The sequence below is a fragment of the Gopherus flavomarginatus genome, chromosome 2 (genome assembly GCF_025201925.1).
Source record: "Gopherus flavomarginatus isolate rGopFla2 chromosome 2, rGopFla2.mat.asm, whole genome shotgun sequence".
NCBI lineage: Eukaryota > Metazoa > Chordata > Testudines > Testudinidae > Gopherus > Gopherus flavomarginatus.
In genome coordinates, this window is record NC_066618.1 from 70,344,819 (window position 1) to 70,371,630 (window position 26,812).

General features: G+C 39.2%; 2 protein-coding genes across 2 annotated transcripts in view; one reads left to right on the plus strand and one right to left on the minus strand.

Annotated features, from left to right (window-relative positions):
• The window catches only part of LOC127044053 (uncharacterized), a 449,887-nt gene that overhangs the window by 332,771 nt on the left and 90,304 nt on the right, over window positions 1-26,812 (minus strand). The window lies entirely within an intron of this gene.
• The window catches only part of KCNH8 (potassium voltage-gated channel subfamily H member 8), a 355,845-nt gene that overhangs the window by 232,283 nt on the left and 96,750 nt on the right, over window positions 1-26,812 (plus strand). The window contains exon 8 of the mRNA XM_050938322.1: window positions 1,812-2,019. Within this exon, the coding sequence (XP_050794279.1) occupies window positions 1,812-2,019 (208 nt within the window). The remainder of the gene's footprint in view (window positions 1-1,811; window positions 2,020-26,812) is intronic.

Here is a 26,812-nt window from a genome sequence, read left to right on the forward strand (position 1 = left end):
AGCGCTGTGTCCTTAAGGAATGATTTTGAAGGAGAATACTGTAGTGGTTTTGTGGATTTTTCCTGCATTGTATAGGGGACAGCATGGGAGAAAGAGTGAAGGTTCTTGAGGGATAATTAAAATAATGGGCAATGAAGGCACCAGTAAAAAGTTCAGGGGATAATGAAGCATTCAGTGTAAATCAATATCAAGGATTAATTGTTAATGTTTTATAGTGGTGCCACGTCAGTCTATTGGGCCATATTCTGCTGTCAGTAACACCAGTGTAAATTTAAATAGCTTCTTTGACTTCAGTTAGGGTGACCAGACAGCAAATGTGAAAAATCGGGATGGAGCAGGGGGTAATAAGAGCCTATATAAGAAAAAGACCCAAAAATCAGGACTGTCCCTATAAAATCGGGACATCTGGTCACCCTAACTTCAATGGATTTGCACAAGTGTAACTGGGAATAGAATAAAGCCCATGGTTGGTTTGGGGTTTCATTAGTCATTCCTAACTCAGCCCAGGTTGTGAACTTTATCAGCCAAACTAGGCCTAGTTTTGAGTGAACTTGAGCCATTTTATTTAACCTTTTAGAATGTAAACTTTTGTTGATTGAACCAAAAAGCCTTCAGTTCATACTGGGATTAATATAAGAAAACAATGGTCAAAAATTAGAAGATTTGCTTATGTTTTTTGTAACACCCATTACTGTGATATCCAAATGTTCTGGAAGTACTAGAGGGAGATATGCAGTTTGATTTGTGTTTTTCAGCCAACAGAAGACAGACACAGAATGAATCTTTAAAAATGTATAGATTCCTATGACTACATGAAATAAATGTAAATAGTAATGACAGATAAGAAATGTAAAATGTTAGCAGAAGGCCTGGAATATCCTCTGGGTTTGGCAGGAGGTTTAAAAGCTTGAGTCAAATTTTCACAATTCCTGTAAGTTATTTGGTTTCTGCATCCATTGAAAAATATAAAATCAGATGAATTCACATTGCGTTGTCTGAAGCAAGAAGCTGTATCATGTGGAAATAGTACAGGCCTTCTCTGAGGCATAATCCCTTATGGAGCTCTCCTTTGCAATGGAGCAATAACTCCTCCCATCACTGCTCTCTTCCCCAACACAATAGTGTGCTTGAATGACAAATCAGAGCCTGTAATGTTCTCTCTGGTCTCTGTCCTGCAAAATATCTGTAGCATGCTCTTGCTTCCAATGAACAAACTACATGCCATGTTTTTATCTAATATCCACCTTGGGAGAAACCACTCACCCCTGTTTTATCCAGGCTTTAGTTACTGAGTCCTTTTTATTCTACATGTAACACTATTGACTTTGGCCTAATGTGGTTTATTTAATCATACTGTTTGGCTCTTTGTTGGCAGTAATCAAAAATTATTACAAAAATGGGGCACTTCGTTTCTTCTTGGAGCCACGTGAAATTTGGTTAGTTTAGCTCATGTTGCTTTTTGGTTGAGGGGTTTGCCTAAAGTGAAACCCAAGGCCTCAGGCTGCACACAAAGCAAGGCGAAAGATTGAGGCCATCTGTGTTTTGAAATCAGTTTGGCTGCAGTCAAATAAACAACACACACACACACACACACACACACACACACACACACACACTTTTTAAAAAATGTACTGGCTTAGCCACTGTTTGAACTTGTGAGTCTAAATCTTAGCTCAATGTATGCATTGAGTAACCAAGTTGTGTGTGGATGTGGCAAGGAAATTTCATTGAACTTCCTTCCACTAAACCATGACTTTGTCTAGTTTATTTCACCAGTGCTGAAAATTCTTTTGCTTCATCTATTCTCTTAGGTGTCCCTTGTCCACCTCCTAAAGACTGTCCGATTGCTGCGTCTTTTACGTCTTCTTCAGAAGCTGGATCGTTATTCCCAGCACAGCACAATTGTCCTCACACTTCTTATGTCTATGTTTGCATTGCTTGCTCATTGGATGGCATGCATTTGGTATGTCATTGGAAAAAAGGAGATGGAAGAGAATAATCCCATTACTTGGGATGTCGGTAAGAGTCTGTTTTTTACCGTATATAAATCACCCAGTGGTTCCTTTCTTGTTGTTAAAGTTTATAATAATGTTCCATATTGCTCTTTAGGATATAAAAGCTAAAACTACATAGTATATTTTATCAACCAGGGCATATTTAATATATGTAAAAATTTAAAATGAATTGCCTGATGATTAAGGGATAGGTAATCCCAATGAAATTTGACCCAAAGTGTCCATTCCTCAACCCCACATTTGTTTACCTACAAAGTGAACACGATTTATATGCAAAACAAGATTTTGCATATTTGATCCTACGAGGCTAAGTTCTTTTGAGTTTACCTAATTGTAAATTTTTATCTACCTACCTCCAACACACAAAAAGACTGTGATTCCTTTAACTGTCTCCTTTTCTTTTTAAAACATAGTATGTGCTTAATATGTTTTCCATGTATGATGTTTTTAAATAATCTATTTTGTTTGTTTTTTCTAGTAATGTTTGTTTAAGCATTTATTATTTTTCTTGAAGCGCATTAAACCAGTGGCAGGGATTTGTTGCCAAAATCATATATGTCTGATGATGATATTTAAAACATTCATTAAAAGATAGACAGTATACGAACAATAACATTTATAGGTATTGGTCCATGTTCATCCCTATGATGATGACATTGATATCTGTGAGTCACCAGGGATTAATTTGGCCCAGTTTCTGTCATTTAAAGCTGTTTTTTTTTCCTGATCTGAAAATGTGAACTCTACTAGCACAGAATAAATTACAGGAGAGAATGTGAGGAACTAACAATTTCCTCACTAGGACTGGGGAAATGCATTCTGCCTAAATTTGGACCCACTTGAGGTCAAGCATTTGCAAGTTTGGTGCATATTTCATTATTTTTGAGTTCCTGTTTCACTTGGAATTGAGAAGATATCCATTTTTTTTAAAAAGGATTAAACTGGAGCACAGAGTAGGAAGAGTGAAAAACAAAGACTGTGACAAATGATCAGAAAAATTCTGATGAAAAGATAAATACCATATACCGGCTTCCCTTTAGTTAGATTTTTTGTCAAAAAAAGTTGGAGAATGAGGAGGTGAGAGAAGATTTTAAATTATAGATGTGGTGAAAGGTCTGAAATTCAAACTACTTCAGTGAATCCCACAAACCAAAACAATAGTTCATGAGGTTTGCAAACCATGGAAAGCCAGGAGAGGCATCCAGTTCTTAGTAGCTTCACAATGTAATCAGTAGACCCTGGACTGGCTTCTTTTCTAAAATTGTCCAGTGAAAGGCCTTGTTTGTTTGGGAAGGGTGTGGAAGGGGTAGAAGAATACGTCAATGGGAAGGTCTGTACTTTTCAGGTTAAACCTAAGGGCCAGTTTCCTCAGCTTGTTATCTTGTGTTTCTTCTGATGTTCAAGACTTCTGGAGCTTTTAAAGTTGTATTGGATGGGAACTTCCCCTTCCCCCCCTCCAGATTATATTTACGTAGTTATAAGGGTTTTCATCTATGAACTGGGAGATTAATTGACTGTTATATGTGACCATGAAGGAGTTTGGTAGTTATTGGGTATTACTGCAACTACATCACTCTTTAAGGCAGTAACTATCACCCTGCAGCTTTCAATGTCATTCTAACTTCACTCTGAATGAGGAACAAAGAAAAATTTCTTCTGCTTTTTTCTTTGCTGGCCAACCATGAGTCACCTCTTTTCTTCACTTCCTTTTTTTCTTCTTCCTCGTTGTCTTTTCCTTTGACCTTACATAAAACCTTTTGTTCTTGTCTAGGTGAATAGAAAGAGAGGAGGACAAAGGTAAAATTGTAAACCCTGTTGATTTTATTTGTCTGTAAAATACAAAAGGGCTGAATAGAAGTGTGTGAGTATTTTAGGTGTGTTTTTGTTGTTTGTAAGAAAGGCCTGTTGCCTACTCGATACAATAATCATATCTGATAGAGGGATATAGGACTCATTCCCTTTCAGATGCCTGCTCAGGAAAATGTTTGGTGAGGGAAGTATACAAACAGCAGGGACCAAGTGAACAGAAAAGTTGCCTCTAGCTAAAACATCAGGTCCCTTTCTTGCCTCCTTACATGTTTCTCCCTCCACCCTTCTTTAAAAGTTGCTGCAAGAGGAATAGCTGATGGGAAAACTAGTGAGAAGGTTAAAAGTGCCTGACCTGGAACTAACTGAGGAAGTTGGAGGGAGAAAGTCAGGGAGAGGAACACTTAATCACCGCACCTCTCCAGCTTACAGTGAGGCTACCAAAATCCTGTCTTATTCTCTGTCGTGCTTGTCTATTGTTCATGTTTTCTTTCTTTGTCATGAATTTGTTTGTAAAAAAACAGCTACTGGGGCTGGCTGCTGAGCTCCTCACAAAGTGAAGTGCAGAAACCTCACAAAGCTGTGACAAAAGACAGGGAGATACAAAGACAGCCCACTGTGTTTGAATTGGTCACACATTCACAGCAGAAAAAAAATAAGGAAAAAAGTCATGCTCAACAGGCATATTAAACAGCCTTCAAAGGACATTGTCAGTGGGTTTAGACTGTAAAAGTTAGTGTATGCAAACACAATGACTTAGCACTGTCTCAGTTACCAGGCAAACTGCCCTCTGATTCCTATTGAGTGCACTCCCTCCCCACAGTCTCAGGCCATGGGCCATCACATCATATCAATTATGTGATTTCCCCACTCTGACTGGGTCCTAGCTGGCAGTGTCTATGTACTAACCACAATTGCCTCAGCTGGCCTGACTAAAGGTATATCTACACTTATGGCTGTGGTGTGAGTACACACACTGCACACCCAACTAGTGCTGTTATAAATAGACTGTGCGGACAACTCCATATGGCTCTCTACACACGCAAGCAGTCCCTCCCATGTCTACGCTGTTGCAGTGTAGTGTCCTGCTGTGTCCTGCAACGAAGAGCTGACGGAGCCTTTCACTGCAGTGTGTAGCAACACACTGTTATGCTCATACAAAGCACATGGGATCTTTATAGAGGAAGGCAAATATGCAGCATTTATTGAAAATACAACAGTTAACATATGCTTTCCAGTCACACACACACAGACAGAGTCCTGCAGTGATGTTTATGGTTACCAGTCTGTTGTGGCTCAAGTCAATCTAATGGCCGGTTAGACTGAGCATGAGTGTGGAGCTGGGCTCTTGTCGGTCGCGATCCAATGCTCCGAGGCTTTGCAGGACTGAACTCAAGAGTTCCATGGCAAAACACCCCAGCTTTATAGTTGTAAATTCCCATTTGAGTCCATGCATTTTGCAATGTCATCCTGTAATCATTAGTCCTTAAGTGGTGTTATCATTTGATGGTTATTGTTGGGCTTCCCATCATTATCTCCTATTTGTTGTCTCGCCTTCGGGGGTGCCTGACTCACCTCTGAGGTCATCAATGCGGCTAAGTGTTTAGCATCAGATACAATGGATGTTCTGATTGTCTCCTGGTCTCTCCAAGTCTCTCACTTCTTCTTGACCATCTGGACATTTGTGATGGCTTTCACACCTTATCTTTTCCTAGTACATGCATTCCTCATTCACACAAACAATCTCTTACAGAAACCTTCAAAGGTATATAGACAGCAGTATTGTATATTTAGCAGAATACATTGTAAATCAAGCCTTGCTAAATCTTATAAGTAAAACAATTCACATTGTGGCTTCAGGCCCAATAGATACAGTACAAGATTCTGTCTCTTACTTACTAAAACCTTAAAACAAAGAAATGTATATTTAACTAGAGTGCCTAATTTGTAATGCATATAGAAAACCATAGTAGACATTATAACTTATCCTAAAACAAAAGGTAACCATAATCAGTCAGAAGGATTGTTCTGGTCTGTCATTCCTTTCTGCTATTCAAAAAAGGGTGACTGACAAGATGAAATCAAACCATACGTTAATTCTAATGGGACAGTATAAAATCCTGCTCCTACAACACCACAGTGAAAAGTGTGGATGCAGCCTGTGGCACGTACCTACCTGTGTACCGTCTGTTGTCTACATGTAGCCATAAGTATAGGCATAGCTTTAGGCTCAGGCCCTGCAGTTCTGTGCTCTCTGGGGGCAATGGCCATGGTAATTAGAGACCAAAAAACCTCCTTAAAGTAAAATAACATTTATTTAGAACAGAAGCATTCTAGAAAATGTATCATAAAAACAATATAACCCACTACACTTGTCTGGCTTACCAGGTGTTTAACCATCTTTCATGTGGGACAGAGGAAGAACTAGCTTCCTATACACTGTCCCACAGAGCCTCTGTCTGTCAACTTGTCTCCCTGTCAAAGCTCACTCATGCTCCCTGGACAGCTCTTGATGACTCACCACCCTTTGCAGGAATCAAGACAACTTTTTAACTCTTTTGATCTCTAGACTCCCAGCCTGACAAAAGAGCTGTGTCACCTCCCCCTAGAGCCTGGAAGGATGCCACTGTCTTTTAAGTGTGTGCTTCGATGTTCTTATCTGGGAAGCTATTTTGTTGTATTCCTGTACAGACCCTATTGAATTCAAGTATTAGAGGCTGCCCTTTTTAGAGCTAGCAGGCCTGGGGCTAGCCAGCTCTGTTCTGAGGCAGAGTGCCATTAAGGACCAGTGTTTGGGCCTGGTAGAGGGGATAACCAGACCCAGCAGGGAAGAGGTCAGGTGATACCTATAAAAGTTGAACTGAGGAGGCTTGCTGTAGGAAGCAGGTTGGCTCTGGGAGTGGGTGGGGGCGCGATTTTCAGGCAGACAGCTTCTAGGGAACTGAGGAAAAGCTGCCGGGGCATGTAAGCTCTGGCAAGGAAGCCCTGGATCAGGGGAATTGTGCAGCTGTTAATTAATGTTGAACTGTTTGTTCTGGGGATTTTGCTGAAGATTGCTAGTACCACCAGTAAATGAAGCCCAGAGGGAAAAAGGCCTGATCCAGACTCTGGGCATAGAGACAGTTCAGTAGCTTACACAGACACATAATAAACATTCCATTACCTCCTCTAGACAATAACTTCCCCTCACAGACCAGGTCACATACAGCGTTCATAACATTATTACATATCAGCTTCACAGCTGTCACGAGCAGCATTGCCAAGCTTCAGTTCTCTCCACATGTTATATCTAATAATTTAGTATGAGGGTTTTTAAAAGGAAAACTATTTAAAGTATTAGAATAGTTGGAAAACAATGGGCTCAGACTCAAACAAGAACTAAGTCATCTTCCATAAAATGTACATCAAATTTCTTCCTGAACATATCCATGCTCCATATATTAGAACAGTAGGCTATATTCTGCCCTCAGCCAGATTTGTGTAACCACATTGGTTTTTATCATATGCAAGTTATTTGCTGGTAAGACAGGATGCTAGATTTTGAGCTCCCTGTGAAATCTGATTAGTGCTACTGTGGCAATGTAGTGCATTAGCGGTGGTCCTTCCCCTCTGGCTCAGTGGGAAGCTGCCCTGCCTCACTATATCAGTGGACGTCGCCCACAGTCAGGCAATTAGCAGAGCACTGAACAATCTGTGCCTCTGTCCTGTAGTCAGGGCAGCACAGCAAATGAGTCAGGATTGATAGCCAATGGCCGTCCCACTGACTCTTCAATGTCTCGGGTAATTATTATAAGCATGGTAGAGTTGGGTCCATGGTAAACAGGACTCACTAGTGAAGCAGAGTTTGTCCTGTTAATTTATACATCTGCATCATATTTTACCTCAGAACATGCTGGGATTAAATACAATCAATGAGAACACTCTCTAAGTAGGATACAACTTAGCATAAGTACGAGTCGCAAGAGCAGGTCAGTAATAATGAGGAGCTTCTCCTCCTGTTTTATAAAGGATGAGAGTCCATATTTATTTAGAGCCCAATTCTGACACTTGCTCATATTAAGTAATACCTTAGTCCATTAAGAGTTCTATTGATTTCAATAGGACTACTTGCCAAGTAAGGTACTGCTTAATGCAGGTAAGGGTGACAGAACCTGGCCCTTACTTTTTGTACCTAATCTGCCAATCGCATTTTACCATTATCTTTTTATTCAATACAGTTAAAACCACAACTAGGCACTCAGTTCTTAAAGATGGCTGTGATCCAAAGCCCACTGAAGGCAATGAAAGTCTTTCTGTGGACTCTAGTGGGCTTTGGATCAGGCCCTAAGCCAGTATTTTGAGAAAGATGTACAGTATATGTATCTTTATTCTGCTCTTTTGGTTACAAAACAACGTATCTCCTCCCTAGAAGCAGCTTTTTTCTTCTCCAATTAGCTGTGGTAGCAAGTGCCTTGTAGCTGAAAAGCCCCTCTGGATTCATGGTATTGCCACTACAGTGCATCTAGCAGCTGAAAGAAAAAATGGAGGGGGAGGAGGGACAAAAATTAGTGATTCTTTGTTTTTATACATAGACTCGTTTATCAGATCATGTTTCTTTTATCAACTTCTTTACCATGTTTAGTTTTTCCTCAGAAAGCTTTCAACATGGAATAAAGATTGAGGTTTTGATGATGCTCTAAAATTTTTAGGCTGTAATATTGTAACTATTACTTGGGACCTAGTTGTGCTAACAGATATACAACCTAACCCTGATCCCATACCATTGACTTCAGTGGGACATACATGGGGCCCATATATCTGTTTCTTTGTCTAATTTAAACAAACCAGGTACTTAATTTGTATTTGGATTAGGGAGAGGGGAATGATAAAGTGCTTCCAATGAAAATGCACAACAAAGAAAAGTGTGTGTGCTGTGTTCTTATTAAGCCAAATCATGAAGTTCTTCCTCAATTGTTTGTCCTTATTCAGGCAAAGTTCCCATTGCAAAGAATTTAAAATAATAAATTCAAGAATTTTGCCTTTCGGTTATGAGAAGAAAAGGAGGTGATTTTTCATTAAGGGGTATGCTATGGTTCCTGTCTGCAGACGAGGGAGCAGTTATAGGAGTAGACTGACCTCTGTTGTCTTCAGTGTGAGTAACTATCTACCAATGTGAGTAAGATAGGCACAGTCTGGCCCTAAGATTACTTATTCAGCTCTAGTATTAATGAAGTTTTTACCGACTGACATAGAAATTGTAGAAATCGTAGGAATTTAGGACTCATGATAGGTCATCTAGTCCAGTCCCCTGCACTGAAGCAGGACTAAGTATTATTCTAGACCAGTGGTGCCCAACCTTATTACGCAAGAAGACCACATAAACCTAAGCGCAACCTTGTGTGGGCCAAATGGATTCCATATATTTTAATCAGATTTAAAATCCTCTGTATTGATTTATATTTTAAGTTCAGCTTGTTTCATATGTATTTAAATAGGTTGTTTCTATGTACAGTCTCATCTATTTACACAGTTTTGTAAACTACAATGATGTAAACATGACAAAATGCAAACAAGTCAGCTGTTAGTATATTGTGTTGAAGCAGGCAGTGGACCTTATGAAATGCTCTGATGGGCCATGTATGGCCTACGGATCATAGGATGGGCACTCTTAATCTAGACCAGGGCCAGCTTTAGGAAGTGCAAGGCCTGATTCGAATACCTGGCGGCGGTCCGGGTTTTCAGCGGCACTTTGGTGGCGGGTCCTTCACTCGCTTCAGGTCTTCCGTGGCGCTGAAGGACTTGCTGCCGAAGTGCTGCCAAAGACCTGAAGCGAGTGAAGAACCTGCTGCCAAAGACCCAGACCACCACCGGGTGAGTAAAAATAAAAAAGTTAGGTGCTCTCCTTTAGGGCATGGGGCTCTCTTAGGTGCGGGGCCCGATTCAGGGGAATAGGCCTAAAGCTGGCCCTGATCTAGACCATCCCTGACGGACGTTTGTCTGACCTGTTGTTAAAAACCTCAAGTGATGGAGATTCCACATACTCTTGAGGTAACTTGTTCCTGTTCTTAACTACCGTTATAGTTAGGAAGTTTTTTCTTAATGTCTAACTTAAATTTCCCTTGCTGCAATTTCAGCCCATTACTGCTTGTCTTGTCCTCAGTGGTTAAGGAGAACAATATATCACCTCCCTGTTTATAACAACCTTTTACGTACTTGAAGACTGTTATCATGTCCCACCACAGTTTTCTTTTCTCCAGACTAAACAAACTCAATTTTTTCAATCTTTCTATGTAGGTCAGGTTTTCTAGACCTTTAATCATGATGTTTCTCTTCTCTTGACTTTCTCCAATTTGTCCACATCTTCCCAAAATCTAGTGCCCAGTACTCTAGCTGAGGCCTTATCAGTGCTAAGTAAAGTGAAGAATTACTTTTAGTGTCTTGCTTAAAACACTCCTGCTAATATATCCCAGAATCATGTTTGCTTTTTTGCAACAGCATTGCATTGTTGATCCACTTCATTTATGATCCACTTTAACCCCCAGATCCTTTTCTGCAGTACTCCTTCCTAGGCAGTCATTTCCCATTTTGTATTTGTGTAACTGATTATTCCTTCCTGAGTGTAGTACTTTGAGATTGTCCTTATTGAATTTCATCCTATTCATTTCAGACCATTTCTCCAGTTTGTCACAATCATTTTGAATTCTAATCCTATTCTCCAAAACCCTTGCTATCCCTCCCAGCTTAATGTCATCTGCAAACTTTATAAGTGCACTCTCTGTGCCATTATCCAAATTGTTTATGTAGATACTGAATAGAACTGGACCAGGACAGATCCCTCCAGGATCCCATTCAATATGGAATATGAGAAGGTGATACAACCTGACCCTTCTTGTCTAGGACTTGAGACCTTCACCTGAGCAAGTCTTGCAGCCTTCACCAGCCAAGAAAGCAGTTGTTCTTTAGTCATTGTGCAGTTTGACTTTATCCCCTGATAAAGCATAGCTACTGGGCTGATCATTTACAGTCCAATCAGCACTTGAGATAGTGTTATGTTCCTTTTTCCTCTTTTCATGCCTTACTATTTAAATTCCTTGCATTTTCCTTTTGTATTGTTTCCATCATTCAGTCCCTTTGGTAAGGCAGCCATCTCCGTGAGACATTGCATGATTTTCTGCAGTAAGTGTTTCAGTTAGCTGGCACAGAATAGAGGCTCTGATTCTGATCTCACACCAGTGTGATTCAACTGACTTCACTGGCATTGCTTCTCCTTTCCACAGGTTTAACTGAGATCAGAATAAAGCACAGAGCCTTTATTGCCTGTTTTGAATTAGTCCATGCTGAGTTAGCCCCCTTCATGTTCTTACTAGCTATGAGAAGTGCCTTTTAGATCTGGCTGCACAAGAAACAGACAGTACTGAAAATGTTTCCTGTTGCTAAAAGCATTCCACCTATGAGAACTGTATGATCTGTTGAAACTGGACTACATGAATATACAGTGAGCAGATTAGTAGGCAGCCAAGAGTCAGGATGCTGCTTCTCTTAGATAGTCAAAGCTGTCAAGTATAATTTATGTAACAGTCTTGAGCAGTTCTCCTGTCAGCCATAACTTCAGCAACAACTTTTTGTTAGTTCACCTACAATAACACTTACAATATTGTAGTCATGGAGGATTTATTATCAGCACCAACTTAGAACATATATATTTAAATGGAAAAAATGTCAAATTTGCCTCTTTTGGAAAGGATTAAAAAAACCTCTTTCATTTAAACTTATTTAATTATTCATGTTTCTTTCAACAAATTATCTTTATTCTCTTTTCTGATTTATACTTGGTAAGTAGTTTTTGTTACTTTTGTGACCATTATGTTTGACTCCATAACAGTAAAGCTCTGCAAGCTTTTGGACCATTCTACTTGCGCTTATGTTACAAGGTTGCAGCATAAAACTCTCTGTGCTGAACTTTGTTCTTTGCATAGTTTGTCTAAATTCTGTCAGTATCTCTGAAGTCAGCTGTGGAGCTGGAATATTCATCATGATAATTATCAAATATCATATCCAGAGTTTAGTGGCTTAGACAGTTTTTAATGCTTGGAAGGTTTTCCCAGGCTGATGCAAAGAAACTTGAGGCATTCATCATTCTTTTCTTTTGCGGTTACCAGCAATCTTGTCAGAAGCTCTGGGGATGTGTTTTAAAGATATCCTTGTGTCACTTGCACACCTATCTAGGTTAAACTCAAGTTACACTTCTTTCAGAGGAAAGGCTATTTTTTAGATGTTTGCAAAACCGGAGATATTCAGAGCTGCTGCTACTTCTTCACTTTTAAGATGAGTTTTAGCTTATTGATTAAAATCTCCTAGTAATCTGAGATATGACACAGCAGGCTCAGTGGTATGATAAAAGCCAAGTTAGAAAAACAGCAGTACTGCTACTCTCTGTACATGACCAAAGTAAATGTGGAAGCTGGGATGATAACAGTTAATACTTAAGATTTCTTCATTGTGCTGTACAAATCTTAATTAATCCTCACAACATTGTATAATGAAGTAAATAATGTACTTCCCAATGTATGTAACAGAACTGAAGCAGAGAAGTTAAATGGCTTGCCAGAAACCACAGTGGGGAGCGTGTACCAGAGCTCAGATTAGATTTCAGGATTTGTTGGCGCCTATGCTTATCCTGATGTAGTGCCCTAATGAATAACAATTAATTATTATTCATGCTGATTATTCCAGCTGTGTTTCTGTACAGACTTGGGCCCTGATCCTGCTGTTGATTACTTATTAAAATTATTTTCTGTAAGTGACATTAGCAGTATCGCCAACTCCAAGCAGTTGAAAAGCATGAGCCAGTCCCCCATCATGAGATTTTTAAAATACAGTTCTTGGAGGGGGGAGGGGGTTAATCCTTTAAACTTTATGTTTTCAAGCTTTTCTTAACAACTATGGAGGCTAGAAGCTTACTTTTTAAGAAAGAAAGAAAGAAAATACTGAAGCTCTCATAGAATCATAGGACTCCAGGTACTAGGGCTTTAAGAAAAATATCAACTGTTACAAGACTTGTGATAAAATTGAGACAGTTGACAAAACTGCACTTGTTAGACTCTGATCCTGTATAGACAGACCCTTACACCTAAGTCCCATAGACATGGGATCTGCCCTCACAGATCTAATTGCAGGATCAGGGCTTATACAAAAATTTAGTTTTAATTTAGTTTTAGTAAGTATCCAATTTATGAAGTAAGTATGTGTGTGTGTGTATATATATATATATATATACATACACATATATATATATATGTAACCTAAGCATTATCACATATATATACTATGATAATGCTTAGGCTAGATTATGACCAACTCTTACCCTGAGTATGAGGCCATGCATAGCTACGTCCTCCTAGGAGAAGCCTTAGGGAGAAATTGTGATTGAGTCACAGTCCTATCCTGATCCCCATCCTTGCTCCCATGAGGAAGTAAATTACTGCTGCCCTGAAAAGACTGCAACTTACTGCCTCCATCACACTGGCAGGCATGATGGGGAGGCAAAGCCAAGGCTCCGCTCACTCCCTGCCCTATCACGATCATTTTACTCCGAGCGGGAATAGCAGCTATGGGGAGCTTGCTCTCCCTAACCCTGTGTCACAATCCAGGCAGACCACACAGGGCATTGTGAGGGGTTTTACACCCCATGCTGTCCTATCTGACCACATAAGTGTAAGCAACAATCTTGCCTTTGATTTGTTTGGTCATAGAAACACACACCAAACTAAGCCTGATGTTGATGAAGTGTCGCACATGTGGGTTGGTCAGTCTTCTAGTATTGCAGCTTCAGGTTTTTTAATATATTTTTTTCTCTTAAGTCTCAATATATTTTTGGTCATATTTATAGAATTAAATGGGTTCTCTCCTATGCCAACAAGAGCAACTCTGAATGGCCAAGACTCTCCACCCATAACTGTGTATCCTAGTTAAGATTTGGGGCCAAATCCTGGGCTGTGGGACCCACTGGGCTTGGGCAGGGTGTGAGTCAGTGCAGAATGTGGCCAACTCAGTTTAAATCATGGTGTAGCTATAGTTTTATGGCAACATCTGTAAACTTATCTTCAGAGCGGTGTGGTTATGGACTGAATGATTTCTAAAAAGGGGAGAAGCATGATCAAGCTAAAACAAAGTTACTGAAGGAGTACTTCAGCCATCTGAAAGTGGGATATCTTGAAAAGCTTCCTCCATTGGAAGAGGTCAGCTCTTTAAATTCTCTTGTTAAACAAGCCACAGTTAGAGCTGACTTGACCCCTCGTGCACGCACACACGCCAATTTAGACTAAATATACAGTATGCCATTCACTAGTCATTGTTAGAACTTTAGCTCAGTCTGATCTCTGCCTCTGAATTCTTAATTTAAATCTCTGCTCCAGTGCATTCGTTGTATTTAATTTCAAATTCACCATTATCTTACCAGTGACAATAATACCTGGTACTTTGAAGTTGCAGTCCTTTCTAATTCTTTAAGAAGAAGAAAAAAAGATATAATTATATCTCGCTTGAGCAGTGGCTTCTTCAACTGAAGGAAATGTATCAAGGCTCTAGTGACTTGAGGTGATCCCAGTAAAGTTCCTTTGTTGTGTGTGATGTACATATATCTGCTTGCTTGTCTATTTCTGATGTCTAGGAAAAGAAAAGGGTGAGTTCATCTGACTGCAAATTCTTTTCCCAATTAATGTATGTATGAAAGAAACAATTGCCAGTTCCAATTCTTGTGAAATTTTTGGGACTCCAGTTGCTTACAGATTTAACCAACCAGTTCAGATTATCTTCTTCAGATTTACAGCAAATTGATTAACCCCCATATAATGGTATGTGAATAGTTGGTGGTACTTAAATGGTTAGAATAAAAGACAATCATCTCCAAACTTAACCAATCACAAATCATTCTTAAGCTTTGTGAGCCTTTGGCAACACCCATCTCCTCCATATTTTTACATTTTATTTAGTGAGTTTCAAAAATTTTGGGCAGAAGAAAAGGAAGTATCATAATACATGATAAAGGCTATTTTTGAGACATTTTTGAGATGATTGGAACAAGAAGTGCTGGAAATTTCATGAAAACATCTATTCTGGAGAATTTTCCAGCACAGCTATTAAACAAAGGAAGTTTGGGTAATCATCATCGGAACTGGATCTCCAACCCTGTTGAGTTTATAGTTAATATTTCACTATATTGCATATTGTGCACCTAATGCACTGACTGGAAATACGTCGTTAATTCAGGAAAAATCCACCCTCCATTTCCAATCTTTCATTCATTGAAATCAGTGCCATGGAGGTAATATTTTATTTTTTTCTGCTCAGTCAGTTGTTTTGAAATGTTGTCAGATGTCAGATCTGGATTATCAAATCATTTTTGCAAAGAAAAGTTCTAACAAAAACATGAAGAAATTGAGAAAATTAATTTCTGTTGATATTTCTTCCAAATATCTATCTAAAAACATAGGGCTTGATTCTGCCACACTTACTCAGGTTGAGAAGTGCTTACTCAGGTTGAGAAATACTGGCTCATCTGAATAATCCCATTGAAGTTGACTGGGCTACACTTTTTTTTAGTAAGGACTACAAGAGAGGGGAAGTTCCTCTGATTCTTTCATCAAAATCCATCCTTTATTTATTTTTACAGAATCTATCACTTCTGTGCCACGCGGCTAGAATTCACACACACAAATCTTAATAGAACAAATGGATTTTACATATGCAGATCCACTCACCAGTGTGTGCAGCTACTAGTATATAGGTGAGTTCTGAATGCACAAAGCTCCATGTTCTCTAATGTAGGCCATGTTGAGACTCACTTGAAAGTTTGGATCCAAGTTTCTGCTTTCCTTGTATCTGACATATCCTACTCATAAAATATTTTTTAAAATCATCATCATTCTCAAAGTACTGCTGCAAATGAAAAACGGTCAGGAATTTTCCATCAGGTTTTTTTGACAGATAATTCAGTTTCTGTGGGAAAATTTTGATTTTGCTGAAATTTTTTGAATCTCCATTGGGAAAATTGAAATGAAATATTTCATTGTGGGTGGGGTTGTCCTGAATCAAAATATTTCCATTTGTTGAACCCAGTAGAAACATTTAATTTTGGGTGAGTTCAGTATTAAGCTGTGAAAGTTTGAAAACTGCCCTGGTCCATCATGAGAGTTAAAGTTCAAGTGTCTCATGCTCTCATTCTTCTTCTTTTCCTCCTGTATGGGCAATCTGGCTGGACTATATCTCCCATTATGCATCATGGTCTCCTCTCTGGTTGAACCACTGCAATGAAACATGGGAGTTCCATGGTTGAGCTACATCTTCTGAGATCTAGTCCACCCAGGGAGCCCAGCCCTTAGAGGAGAACAGACACGAAACATCTGAATTACAGCTCTCATGAGGTACCACAGTGGTTCAAATGGACAGAGTTCAGTGTTAAACAAAGCTGAATTGTTACAATATTTCCAAATCAAAAAATTGTGGAGCTTTCCATTATGCAAAATATATATAGATATAGATGTTTCGACTTTTCATCCCAATTCAAGATGAAAACACATGTTGAAATGTCGGCATTTCCTATGGGATGGAAATTTCCACTTTTGGACCAGCTCTGTTGCATACATTACACTAAATGTTTTTCTTCACCTGTAGTGTATATATGAAAGTGGTTATCCCAAAAGTAAAATGAGCAAGCATTCTACTTTTTGCTGTTCCCTCTTAAGTCTGAAAAATTATTGGGCTTTGTGCTAATGGAAAGCAGTTTTCACAGCTGAAAAATGTTTCTTCCTAGTTGTGAAAGGGCCTTCTGTCCAGGGGTTAAAACTACTGTAGGCAAAACTTGGACCATGTTGGCCTTTTTGACCCAGGCTGAGTCTATGTTTAATATGATCATACTTTGGATGACAACTGTTGAAGCTGCACCACCAGTTTCTTAAGCTAATTTTAATGCACTTTACTGCATTGCTCTCATCTGGGCAGACAATTCGGATACTGAAATGTTAACACTCCAGTAGTCCAGCAGGAAGTAAAAGCACGCAAGATAAGTAAAAATAGGACTTGGAAGAAATGAAGACAAGTGAAGCCACCTTGGATATTTTTCCTTTTAAATTTTATTTGAGCTAGCCCTATGCATTTTTAACAGATTCAGGGCAGCTGTGCTCTGCTCTGTGTAGGGAGGACATATTTACATAATGTTAATCAAAGCTATTTTATTTGGGGGAAATGTTGTAAAAGAAAAAATAGAGTTTTAGTGAGATAGAGTGTGATCTATAGATACAGTCTGTAAAATTTCAAAGTTGTTAATTCACTTTCCAGAGCTCAATGAATCATTCAGGCTTAGGTTGAGAGTAGAAAGGTCAGTATTGCCATTGCAGAAGGGCTGAGCTGTAAAGAACTTAGAGAAAAGTGTTCAGCCTTTTTATGTAGTTGCTAACATTTTTTGCAGAAGAAATCATGGTACCTGGAAGTAGTCCCTGTCTTTGGTGATATGCATCACAATTAAAAATCATGTGTGATGTGCACTGCAGACGACTTGCATATTTGTCTGTTCATTCCGCAAAGCTATCACCGTTGACATCAGTGGGAATACCTTATCTGCACAGGTAATAGAGATCCTCAGTGCAAACTGGAGTGAAGAATTAAGAACATAAGAATGGCCATACTGGGTCAGACCAATGGTCCTTCTAGCCCATTATCCTGTTTTCCGACAGTGGTTTGTGCAAGATACCTCAGAAGGAGTGAACAGAACAGGGCAATTATCAAGTGATCCATCTGCTGTCATCCAGGCCCACCTTCAGAGGTTTAGGAACACCCAGAGCATGGGGCTGCATCCCTAGCCATCTTTGCTAATAGCCATTGCTGGATCTATCTTCCATGAACTTATCTAATTCTTTTTTGAACCCAGTTAGGGCCTTCAACATCCCCTGGAAATGATTTCCACAGGTTGTCACTGTACATTGTGTGGATGAAGAAGGAAGTATATTTGTTTTAAACCTGCTGCCCATTAATTTAATTGGGTAACCCCAGGTTCTTGTTTGTAATGTGAAGGCGTAAATAACACTTTCCTATTAATTCCTCCACACACCATTCATGATTTTACAGACCTCTATCCGATATCCCCTCAGTTGTCTCTTTTCCAGCTAAAGAGTCCCAGTATTTCTTTTTAATTTCTCCTCATATGGAAAATGTTCCATACCCCTAATCATTTTTTGTTGTTCTTCTCTATGCTTTTTCCAATTCTAATATATATTTTTTGTGATGGGGGAACCAGAATTGCATGCATTATTCAAGGTGTAGGAATACCATGGATTTATATAGTGACATTATGACATTTCCTGTCTATCCCTTTCCTAATGGTTCCTAACATTGTTAGCTTTTTTGACTGCCAATGCACATTTAGCAGATGTTTTCAGAGAAGTAACCTCAATTATTCCAAAATCTTTCATCAGCTTTCACCTGCCATTTTGGTGCCCAGTTACTCAGTTTTGTGAAATCTCTTTGTAATTCTTCACAGTCAGTTTTGGACTAAACTACCTTGAGTAATTTTGTATCATCTGCAAACTTTGAAATCTCACCATTGACCCATTTTTCCAGATCACTTATGAATATGTTGAATAGCACTGGTCCCAGCACAGATATTTGCAGGATCCTCACAATTTACCTGTCTCCACTGTGAAAACTGGCCATTTATTCCTACCCGATTTCCAGTCTTTTAACCAGTTATTGATCTTTGAGAGAACCTTCTGTCTTATCCCATGACTCCTTACTTTGCTTAAGATCCTTTGGTGTGGGACTTTGTCAAAGGCTTTCTGAAAGTCCAAGTACACAATATTGACTAGAACACCCTTGTCCACATGCTTGTTGACTTCCTTAAAAAATTCTAATAGGTTTGTGAGTGATGATTTCCCTTTACAAAAGCTGTGTTGACTTTTCCCCAATATATCTTATTCATCTATATGTCTGACAATTCTGTTCTTTACTATACTTTCAACCTATTTGCCTGGTACTGATGTGAGGCTTACTGGCCTGCAATTGCCAGGATTGCCTCTGCTGGAGCCTTTCTTAAAAAAATCAGTATTACATTAGCTACTCTTCAGTCATCTGGTAGAGAGGCTGACATAAGCAAACGGTTACATACCACAGTTAGTAGTTCTGCAATTTAATATTTCAGTTCCTTCAGAACTCTTGAATAAATACCATCTGGTCTTGGTAACTTACTTATTTAATTTATAAATTTGTTCCTAAATGTCCTCTATTGACACCGATATCTGGGACAGTTCCTCAGATTTGTTACCTAAAAAGAATGGCTCAGGTGTGGGAATTTCTCTCTCATCCTCTGCAGTGAAGACCAACGCAAAGAATTAATTTAGCTTCTCTGCAATGGCCTTGTCTTCCTTAAATGCTCTTTTAGTCTCTCAATCATCCAATGGCCACAGCGATCATTTGACAGGCTTCCTGCTTCTGATGTACTTAAAAAGGTTTTTCTTGTTAGTTTTTATATATTTTGCCAGTTGCTCTTCAGATTCTTCTTTTTTTTTTCCTTTGGCCTGTGTAATTTTACACTTGACTTTCCAGTGTGTTACTTTCTATTTTCCTCAGTAGGATCTGATTTCCAGTTTTTAAAAAAATGTCTTTGCTCTAACCACCTCTTTTACTCTGTTTAGTCATGTTGGCATTTTTTTTGTGTGTATGTGTGTGTGTCCTGTTACTGTTTTTTTTTATTTGTAGTACACGTCTAGTTGGAGCCTCTATTATGGTGTTTTTAAAAACAGCTTGCAGGCATTTCACCCTTGTGACTGTTCCTTTTAACTTCTATTTCATTAGCCTTCTCTTTTTTTGTATAGTTCCCTTTTTTGAAGTTAAATGTTACTTTGGTGGGTTTCTTTGGTATTTCCCCCCCATAGGATATACAATGTAATTATTTTATTGTCACTATTACTAAATGTTTCAGCTATATTCACCTCTTAGACCAGATCCTGTGCACCACTTAGGACTAAATCATGAATTGGCTCTCCCCTTGTGGCTTCCAGGACTAGCTGCTCTAAGAAGCAGTCATTAATGGTGTCTAGAAATTTTTCTCTGCATCCCATCCTGAGGTGACATGCTCCCAGTCAATATGGGGCTAGTTGAATTCCCCCATTATTGTTGGGTTTTCTGCCTTTATAGCCTCTCTAATCTCCCTGAGCATTTCACAATCACAATTACCATCCTGGTCAGGTAGTCGATTCCTACTGCTATGTTCAGGGCCGGCTCTACTGTTTTCGCCGCCCCAAGCAGCATGCTGAATTGCCGCCGTGGACGGCGGGGGCAGTCCATGTGCCATTAGGGTGGTATGCACGTTTCCACGGTGACGGCAATTTGGCGGCAGCTTCTGTCTTCAGCCGGAAGACAGAAACTGCACCGCCATGGACACCTGAACATAGAAGCTGCTGCCAAATTGCTGCGGCACACGGACTGCCCCTGCCATCCACGGAGGCAATTCAGCATGCTGCTTGGGGGCAAAAACGCAGGGACTGCCGCCTCTTGCAGATTGCCGCCCCAATCTGGAATGCTGGTGCATGGAGCCGGCCCTGGCTATGTTCTTACTATTCAAGAATGAAATTTCTATCCACAGAGATTCTGTGGTACAGTTTGATTCATTTGAGACTTTGATTCTATGCTTTCTTTCAGATGTGGTGCCACTCCCCCACCAACATGACCTACTCTGTCATTCCTATATATTTCATACCATGGTATTATCATGTCCCATTGGTTATCATCATTCCACCAAGTTTCTGTGATGCCTATTATATCAATATCCTCATTTAATATCAGGCACTCAAGTTCACCCATCTCAATATTTAGACTTCTTGCATTTGTATACAAGAACTTATAAAATTTGTCAATATTTAGTTGTCTGCCTTCATGTGATGTAATTGAACGGGACTCTTTTTTTTTTCATTTGACTATTTCTCTTCAGTTCCTGCTTGTACTTTACCAGCCTCTGTCCTCTCCCCTTTCCTAGACTATCAAGTATCCCCTTTTAATAAATCCTCCCCTAAGGGATGTATCTGTCCGAAACTTGTGCTCCTCCATATCTCCATATACGCCTGCCCCCCATCCCAGCTTTTAATTTAAAAACTCCTCTACAACTGTTTTTTAATTTTACATGCTAGCAACCTGGTTATGTTTTGGTTTAGGTGGAGTCCATTCTTGCTATATAGGCTTCACCTTTCCCAAAAGGTTCCCCAGTTCCTAATAAATTTAAATCCCTCCACCAAACACCATTGTCTCATTTATGTGTTGATACCCTGTGGTTCTGCCTGTTTAACTGGCAAAATACATTTTGTACCATTGATTGGAGAAGGAGCAAGAGCTAAAATAGCCCTGTGATTTGTCCAGGTCTCTTCTGTAATAGAAACGCTGCAGGGTTTTATATTGAACACTCGGGGATTTATTAAAACTTGCAGATAGAGTGGAAAAAGCTGCTCAGTGAGTGAAAAATCACATCAGACACTCTTCAGCCCTCAAGCACTGTAGCTTAGAGAGTTTTGTACAGTTCTAGGAACACCTTAGTGTAATGGAAGGTTATGCTGGGATTGGGAATTTGCCAGCTCTATATTGCCTTAGTCTTCATAACCCTTGGTATGACCCCTACATGTTAAAATGTTTCAAGTCCAGCACAGGTCTGGGCAGACCACAGCATGGTTTTTTTTGTATTTTGCAACCTTTTCATGTGCTTTATCAATAGTAGGTTGTATTGCCTCATAGGCAATCTGCTCGCTTGCCTCCTGAGATATCAGTTGGAGTGCCCCTCAGTGGGGCACCTGTTTCTGATCTCCTTCCAGTCTCAGTTTCTCTCTCTCTCTCTGCTGCATATGGTATGGACCAGTGCCCATATTCACACATTTTTTTCCTAACTGAATATTTAGAACAGACATGTGCCTTATATATCTGCTATCTTGCTACTGATTCATCCTTCACTGTTTCTCTCTCTCCTTTTATTATACCAGGTACTTGGTAAAGGAAGAAGTGTTCCTGCTAACAAAATTGAAAATCTTTAATGTAGTAAAGTAAAATCAAATGATATTCTGCAGTATTTTTCAGAAATCTGTTCATTGCCCATAGGCCACAGAAAATGCTCAAGCTCTTTTCTTACATTTATTTGATTGCTAATAGTTATATCAGGATGTTAATTAATTGCAAAGCTATTATCATTTATTTCTATGACAAACTAGGGTTGTAATGGTGCAGCACTGCAGAAAATTCCTACACTAGTAGAGCTCTGCAATAATAACATAACAATAATAGTAATATCTAGCTGTTATAAATCACCATTCATCAGTAGATCTCAAAGCACTCAAATGTCTTGTAGAAATTTGTGCAGCTTGAAACAGTCATGCCTTTATTTTCATTATACTATACTTTCTAAGTTATTAAGAACATTGTCAAGCCTGCAAATACAGTGGTTATGTTATGCTGAAATTTGCGGCTTTAAACATACACTGTGCTTTCTTATGGACACTTTAATTGTATTTGTTCTTTTTCTGTGTTTTGTTCTTGTTTTGTTTATCTAAACTTAAGAAAGTCTTCCTTTACAATGAACGTATCAGAGGGGAGGCCATGTTAGTCTGGATCTGTAAAAGCAGCAAAGAGTTCTGTGGCACCTTATAGACTAACAGACATACGTACGTCTGTTAGTCTATGAGATGCCACAGGACTCTTTGCTGCTTTTACAATGAAAGTACCTGTTTTGCTGTTTGGGTATGAAGATATAACACACCGTGAAAAGTTATGTGCTGCTGATTTCCAAAAAAGCCCAATCTTTTTCAGCCTTGTGTTTTTTATTTAAAACGGCACATACAAAACTACATTATAATAAAGTTATTTAGGTTGCAAAGTCAAGCACTAAAATGTTAGGAAGTGCAACGCTGCATGAGGCAGGAGTCCTGTGGAAAAATAGTATGTGATCATGAAACTAAAGACTGTAGCATAATGCACAAACAGGCAAAATGAAGGTTGTGGTGGCAACCATAAATATGGAACTTGCTAACTTCCAAGTACTTGATTCTGCAATCTAAACAACTTTATTTTCATGTAGTCTTTTAAAAAACAAAGTATCTACAAATTACATTAAATAAAAATGAAATCAATAGGCAGCAGATTTAAAACAAACAAAAGGAAGTATTTTTTCACACAACGCACAGTCAACCTGTGGAACTCCTTGCCAGAGGATGTTGTGAAGGTCAAGACTATAACAGGGTTCAAACAAGAACTAGATAAGTTCATGGAGGATAGGTCAATCAATGGCTATTCACCAGAATGGACAGGGATGGTGTCCTAACTTCTGTTTGCCAGAAGCTGGGAATGGGCAATAGGGGATGGATCACTTGATGATTATCTGTTCTGTTCATTCCCTCTTGGGCACCTGGCATTGGCCACTGTCAGAAAATAAGATACTTGGCTAGATGGACCTTTGATCTGACCCAGTATGGCTATTCTTATGTTATGTTCTTATGTTGCACAGGCTTTGCTGATGGTCAAATTCCATGTACCTTTAGAGGGTAATTTATGAATAATAGACCAAACCACTAATATTTGTAATGAAAATGGTTTTTGAACATCAGAGAGGAAAATCATTATCCAGTTCATCACCATCATCATCATCATCTTTATTATTATTATTTGTTTTGGTGCCTAGGAGCCCCAATCATGAACTAGCAACCTATTGTGCTAGACACTGTATAAACACTCAACAAAAAGACGGTCCCTGTCCCAAGGAGTTTACAATCTATGTATAAAATAAGACACAGCAGATCAATGCAGACGGAATGAAACAATATTGGCCAGCAGTATAGACAGTTGTCTCAGCACACCAGTGTCTGTATCATGTCAATAATCTACAAGGAAATGATCTATTGCTAATCATCTGTCCAGTCTCACTTCCTTGATTATTTGTCTGATTAGGCCAGTAGTTACTGCTATCTAAATCTTCTATGAATTATATATGAGGTAACATAAAAATAGTGAACTTTTTAAAGTTAATAATTTCTTCTCGTTTATAAAAACAAAACAGAAACAAAACTCCATATGGGCAAAATTGAATAAATAATATTTAAAAATGTCCAACACCAAAAGGAAACTTGTGCCCAGATCAACCAATGTTGATGCTGGAGGCATATCTAAACCATATTTCATTAATAAAACTTTATAAATATACTTAGTACCTATATAGCACTTTACAATAACTAACTACAATATTCCTAGAAAGGTTGCAATGTAATTATCCAAATCCTACAGATGGGGAGACAGAGAGAAATCAAGTGACTTGTAAAAGTAAGTGGAAGAGCCAGGACTAGAATTCCGATCTCTTGAGTGTCCTAAATGTACACAGCTGACAAATTACTGTTGAAAAGAGTCATGTATTCTCCTTATAGAGAGGAAGACTTTCTGGGACATCTCTCTTCTGTATTTATTTACTTCTTGATCAATGAGACTGACAGGACTTGTGGACTAGTTTTGCAAGGATGCGTATGCACTTGTCATTTATACTGTAGCTGCTACCTACGGTAAGTGTAGGTGTGCAAAAAATTACTACATTATAAAATATCAATAGAAAAGTATTTCATAGACCTGCTGAGATGGTTTTTAGGATGCATGAAATCCATAGATTATAGACTGTCTCCCCGTTATGGGACAGCCCCCAATTTAATGTGGAGCTCTGTTGTGGGACAATTGAAGGATGGTTTACTTCTTCATCTTTAATATAACCAAAAGAGCTAGAAGGCTGTTTGGATTCCTTGTGTTTAATATTGAAAATTAGTTGTGTGTCTGTCAGTAGACTCCCCCTTCAGCTCCTGGAAACTCTGGTAAGCCCTCTGGGTGAAATAACCAGTATACACAGTCCACCAGAGTATCTTCAAGTATCTTTATTGTCATCTATGCCCCAGGTACATCACAACATAGCAGCAATTATGTAGATCACCTTTCTTGCTCCCTGGTTTAGCTTTTTATACTGCCTCCTTTCCTTCCTGGGTTCTCCAGCTGGTGAGCTAATTACCTCATTAGCTTGTCGGGCTACCAGCAGGCGTAAGTGTTCCCTTCTACCTTAATCACACCCAGTGCCCTGGGTGTTCTAACTGACCAGGTTGCTGGCTTCCATAGGGCCCAAGTTGAAGCGATAACAGCACTCGGTCACTGTGCCATGAAAACTGCATTTTCAGTCCTATATGTCAGTGGGGGAGTGACTCCTCAAAGGAGATGGAATGAGTAGAACAACGCACAGCTTGTACAGATGGCCCATTGTCCCAAAAAGCAGTTGTCTGCCAAGATGGACCCATCTTGGCCTGAGTTCCTCTACCACAGAGCGGACAAAGTGATATTAGAGACTTTGAGCCCTGTGGTCAAGGGTCACGTTCCTGAGATTGCCACATATCTCGACTCATAGGGGATGTTTTCTTCCTAACCCAATTTCCTCTTCTTCCCCATGGCAAATTCATGAGGCTAAAGATAGATTTGTGGGAGAAAGAGAAGGGAAAAATGAGTATCTCATTTACATAAACTCTCCATCACCTCCAGAATCATTATGGGTTCAGACCTTGGAGCAACTGCAGAGCCAGCCCTCATAAGGTTGGTCAAGCCAGTGCAAAGTCACCATACACACAAGTAAGGTACAAAACTTTCCCTTATGCCCAAGCACAAGAGGGTCAGGATTTAGACTAATATTAATTAAGTTCACCAACTGGGAACATGATCCTAATGATGAATGAAGCAAAATGATTAGCCTTGACACAAATCTTCTTGGACTTGCCCTCACAGGAAATAAGGGCTGCTCTTGATAATTCCTTTACCTTGATACTATAATCCATTGGGTTAGGTAGAGGAATAGCAAAACTCCACCTTGACTAATCATATATTCAAACAAATTTATCTTTTTTCATTCTTTTTCTAATGAAATGTTACTGTGTTAACGGAAATATCTCAGAAGACTAGCCCAACTGCTTTGACTTGCCTTAGAAGCACCTAACATACCAATATCCAGCATAAAGGAATTACCATTGGACCTCTGTCATAGTATCTTTCCCCAATCTGAACCTTAGAGTCCAAAAGTTGGGATACTAGCATGAATTCCTCTAAGCTAAATTACCTGCTTAGATCTGATAAGCTGCCACCAATCAAGAATTCCAGTGCCTGATACACTCTGGTCCCCCCAAAACCTTCCCTGGGGACCCCAAAACCCAAATTCCTTGAGTCTTACAACACAGAGGAATAAACCATTTCCCTCCGCTTCTCCTCCCCTCCAGGTGTTCCCTCCCTGGGCTCCTGGAGAGATATACAGATTCAAGCTCTGTGAATCTAAAACAAAGGGATTTCACCCTTCTCCCTCCCTGTTAAGTACAGACTCAATTCCCTTGAGCCTCAAACAAGGGGAAAAAATCAGACAGGTCTTAAAAGCAAAACTTTTAATAAAAGAAAAAAAGAATAAAGAAAATCACTGTAAATTCAAGATGGAATATTACAGGGTCTGTCAGCTTCTAGAAACTGGAGAAAAAGCCTCCTCCAGTAGAAATACAATTTAAAATACTTCCAGCCAAATACACATTAGACCTCTCCAGCCAGATACACATTTGCAAATAAAGAAAACCAATTAAAAAGACTAAACCGCCTTTCTACTTGTACTTACTACTTGAATAGAAAATTAGAGTCTGTAGTACGTCCAGTCACTCTCAGATCCCAGAGAGAACAAAGCCAAACCCAAAAAACACAAACAAAGGCTTCCCTCCACCGAGATTTGAAAGTATCTTGTCTCCTGATTGGTCCCCTGGTCAGGTGTTTGGTTCCCTGTTTGTTAACCCTTTACAGGTAAAAGAGACATTAACCCTTAATTATGTGTTTATGACAGCCTCATTGCCTTCACTCATGAGGATTCCAAGTATCTTACATGATAAACAGTAGCTCTCCTTATGGATAAATTGTTTGTCCTTCCAAAGTGAATACCTCAATTATTTTCAAGC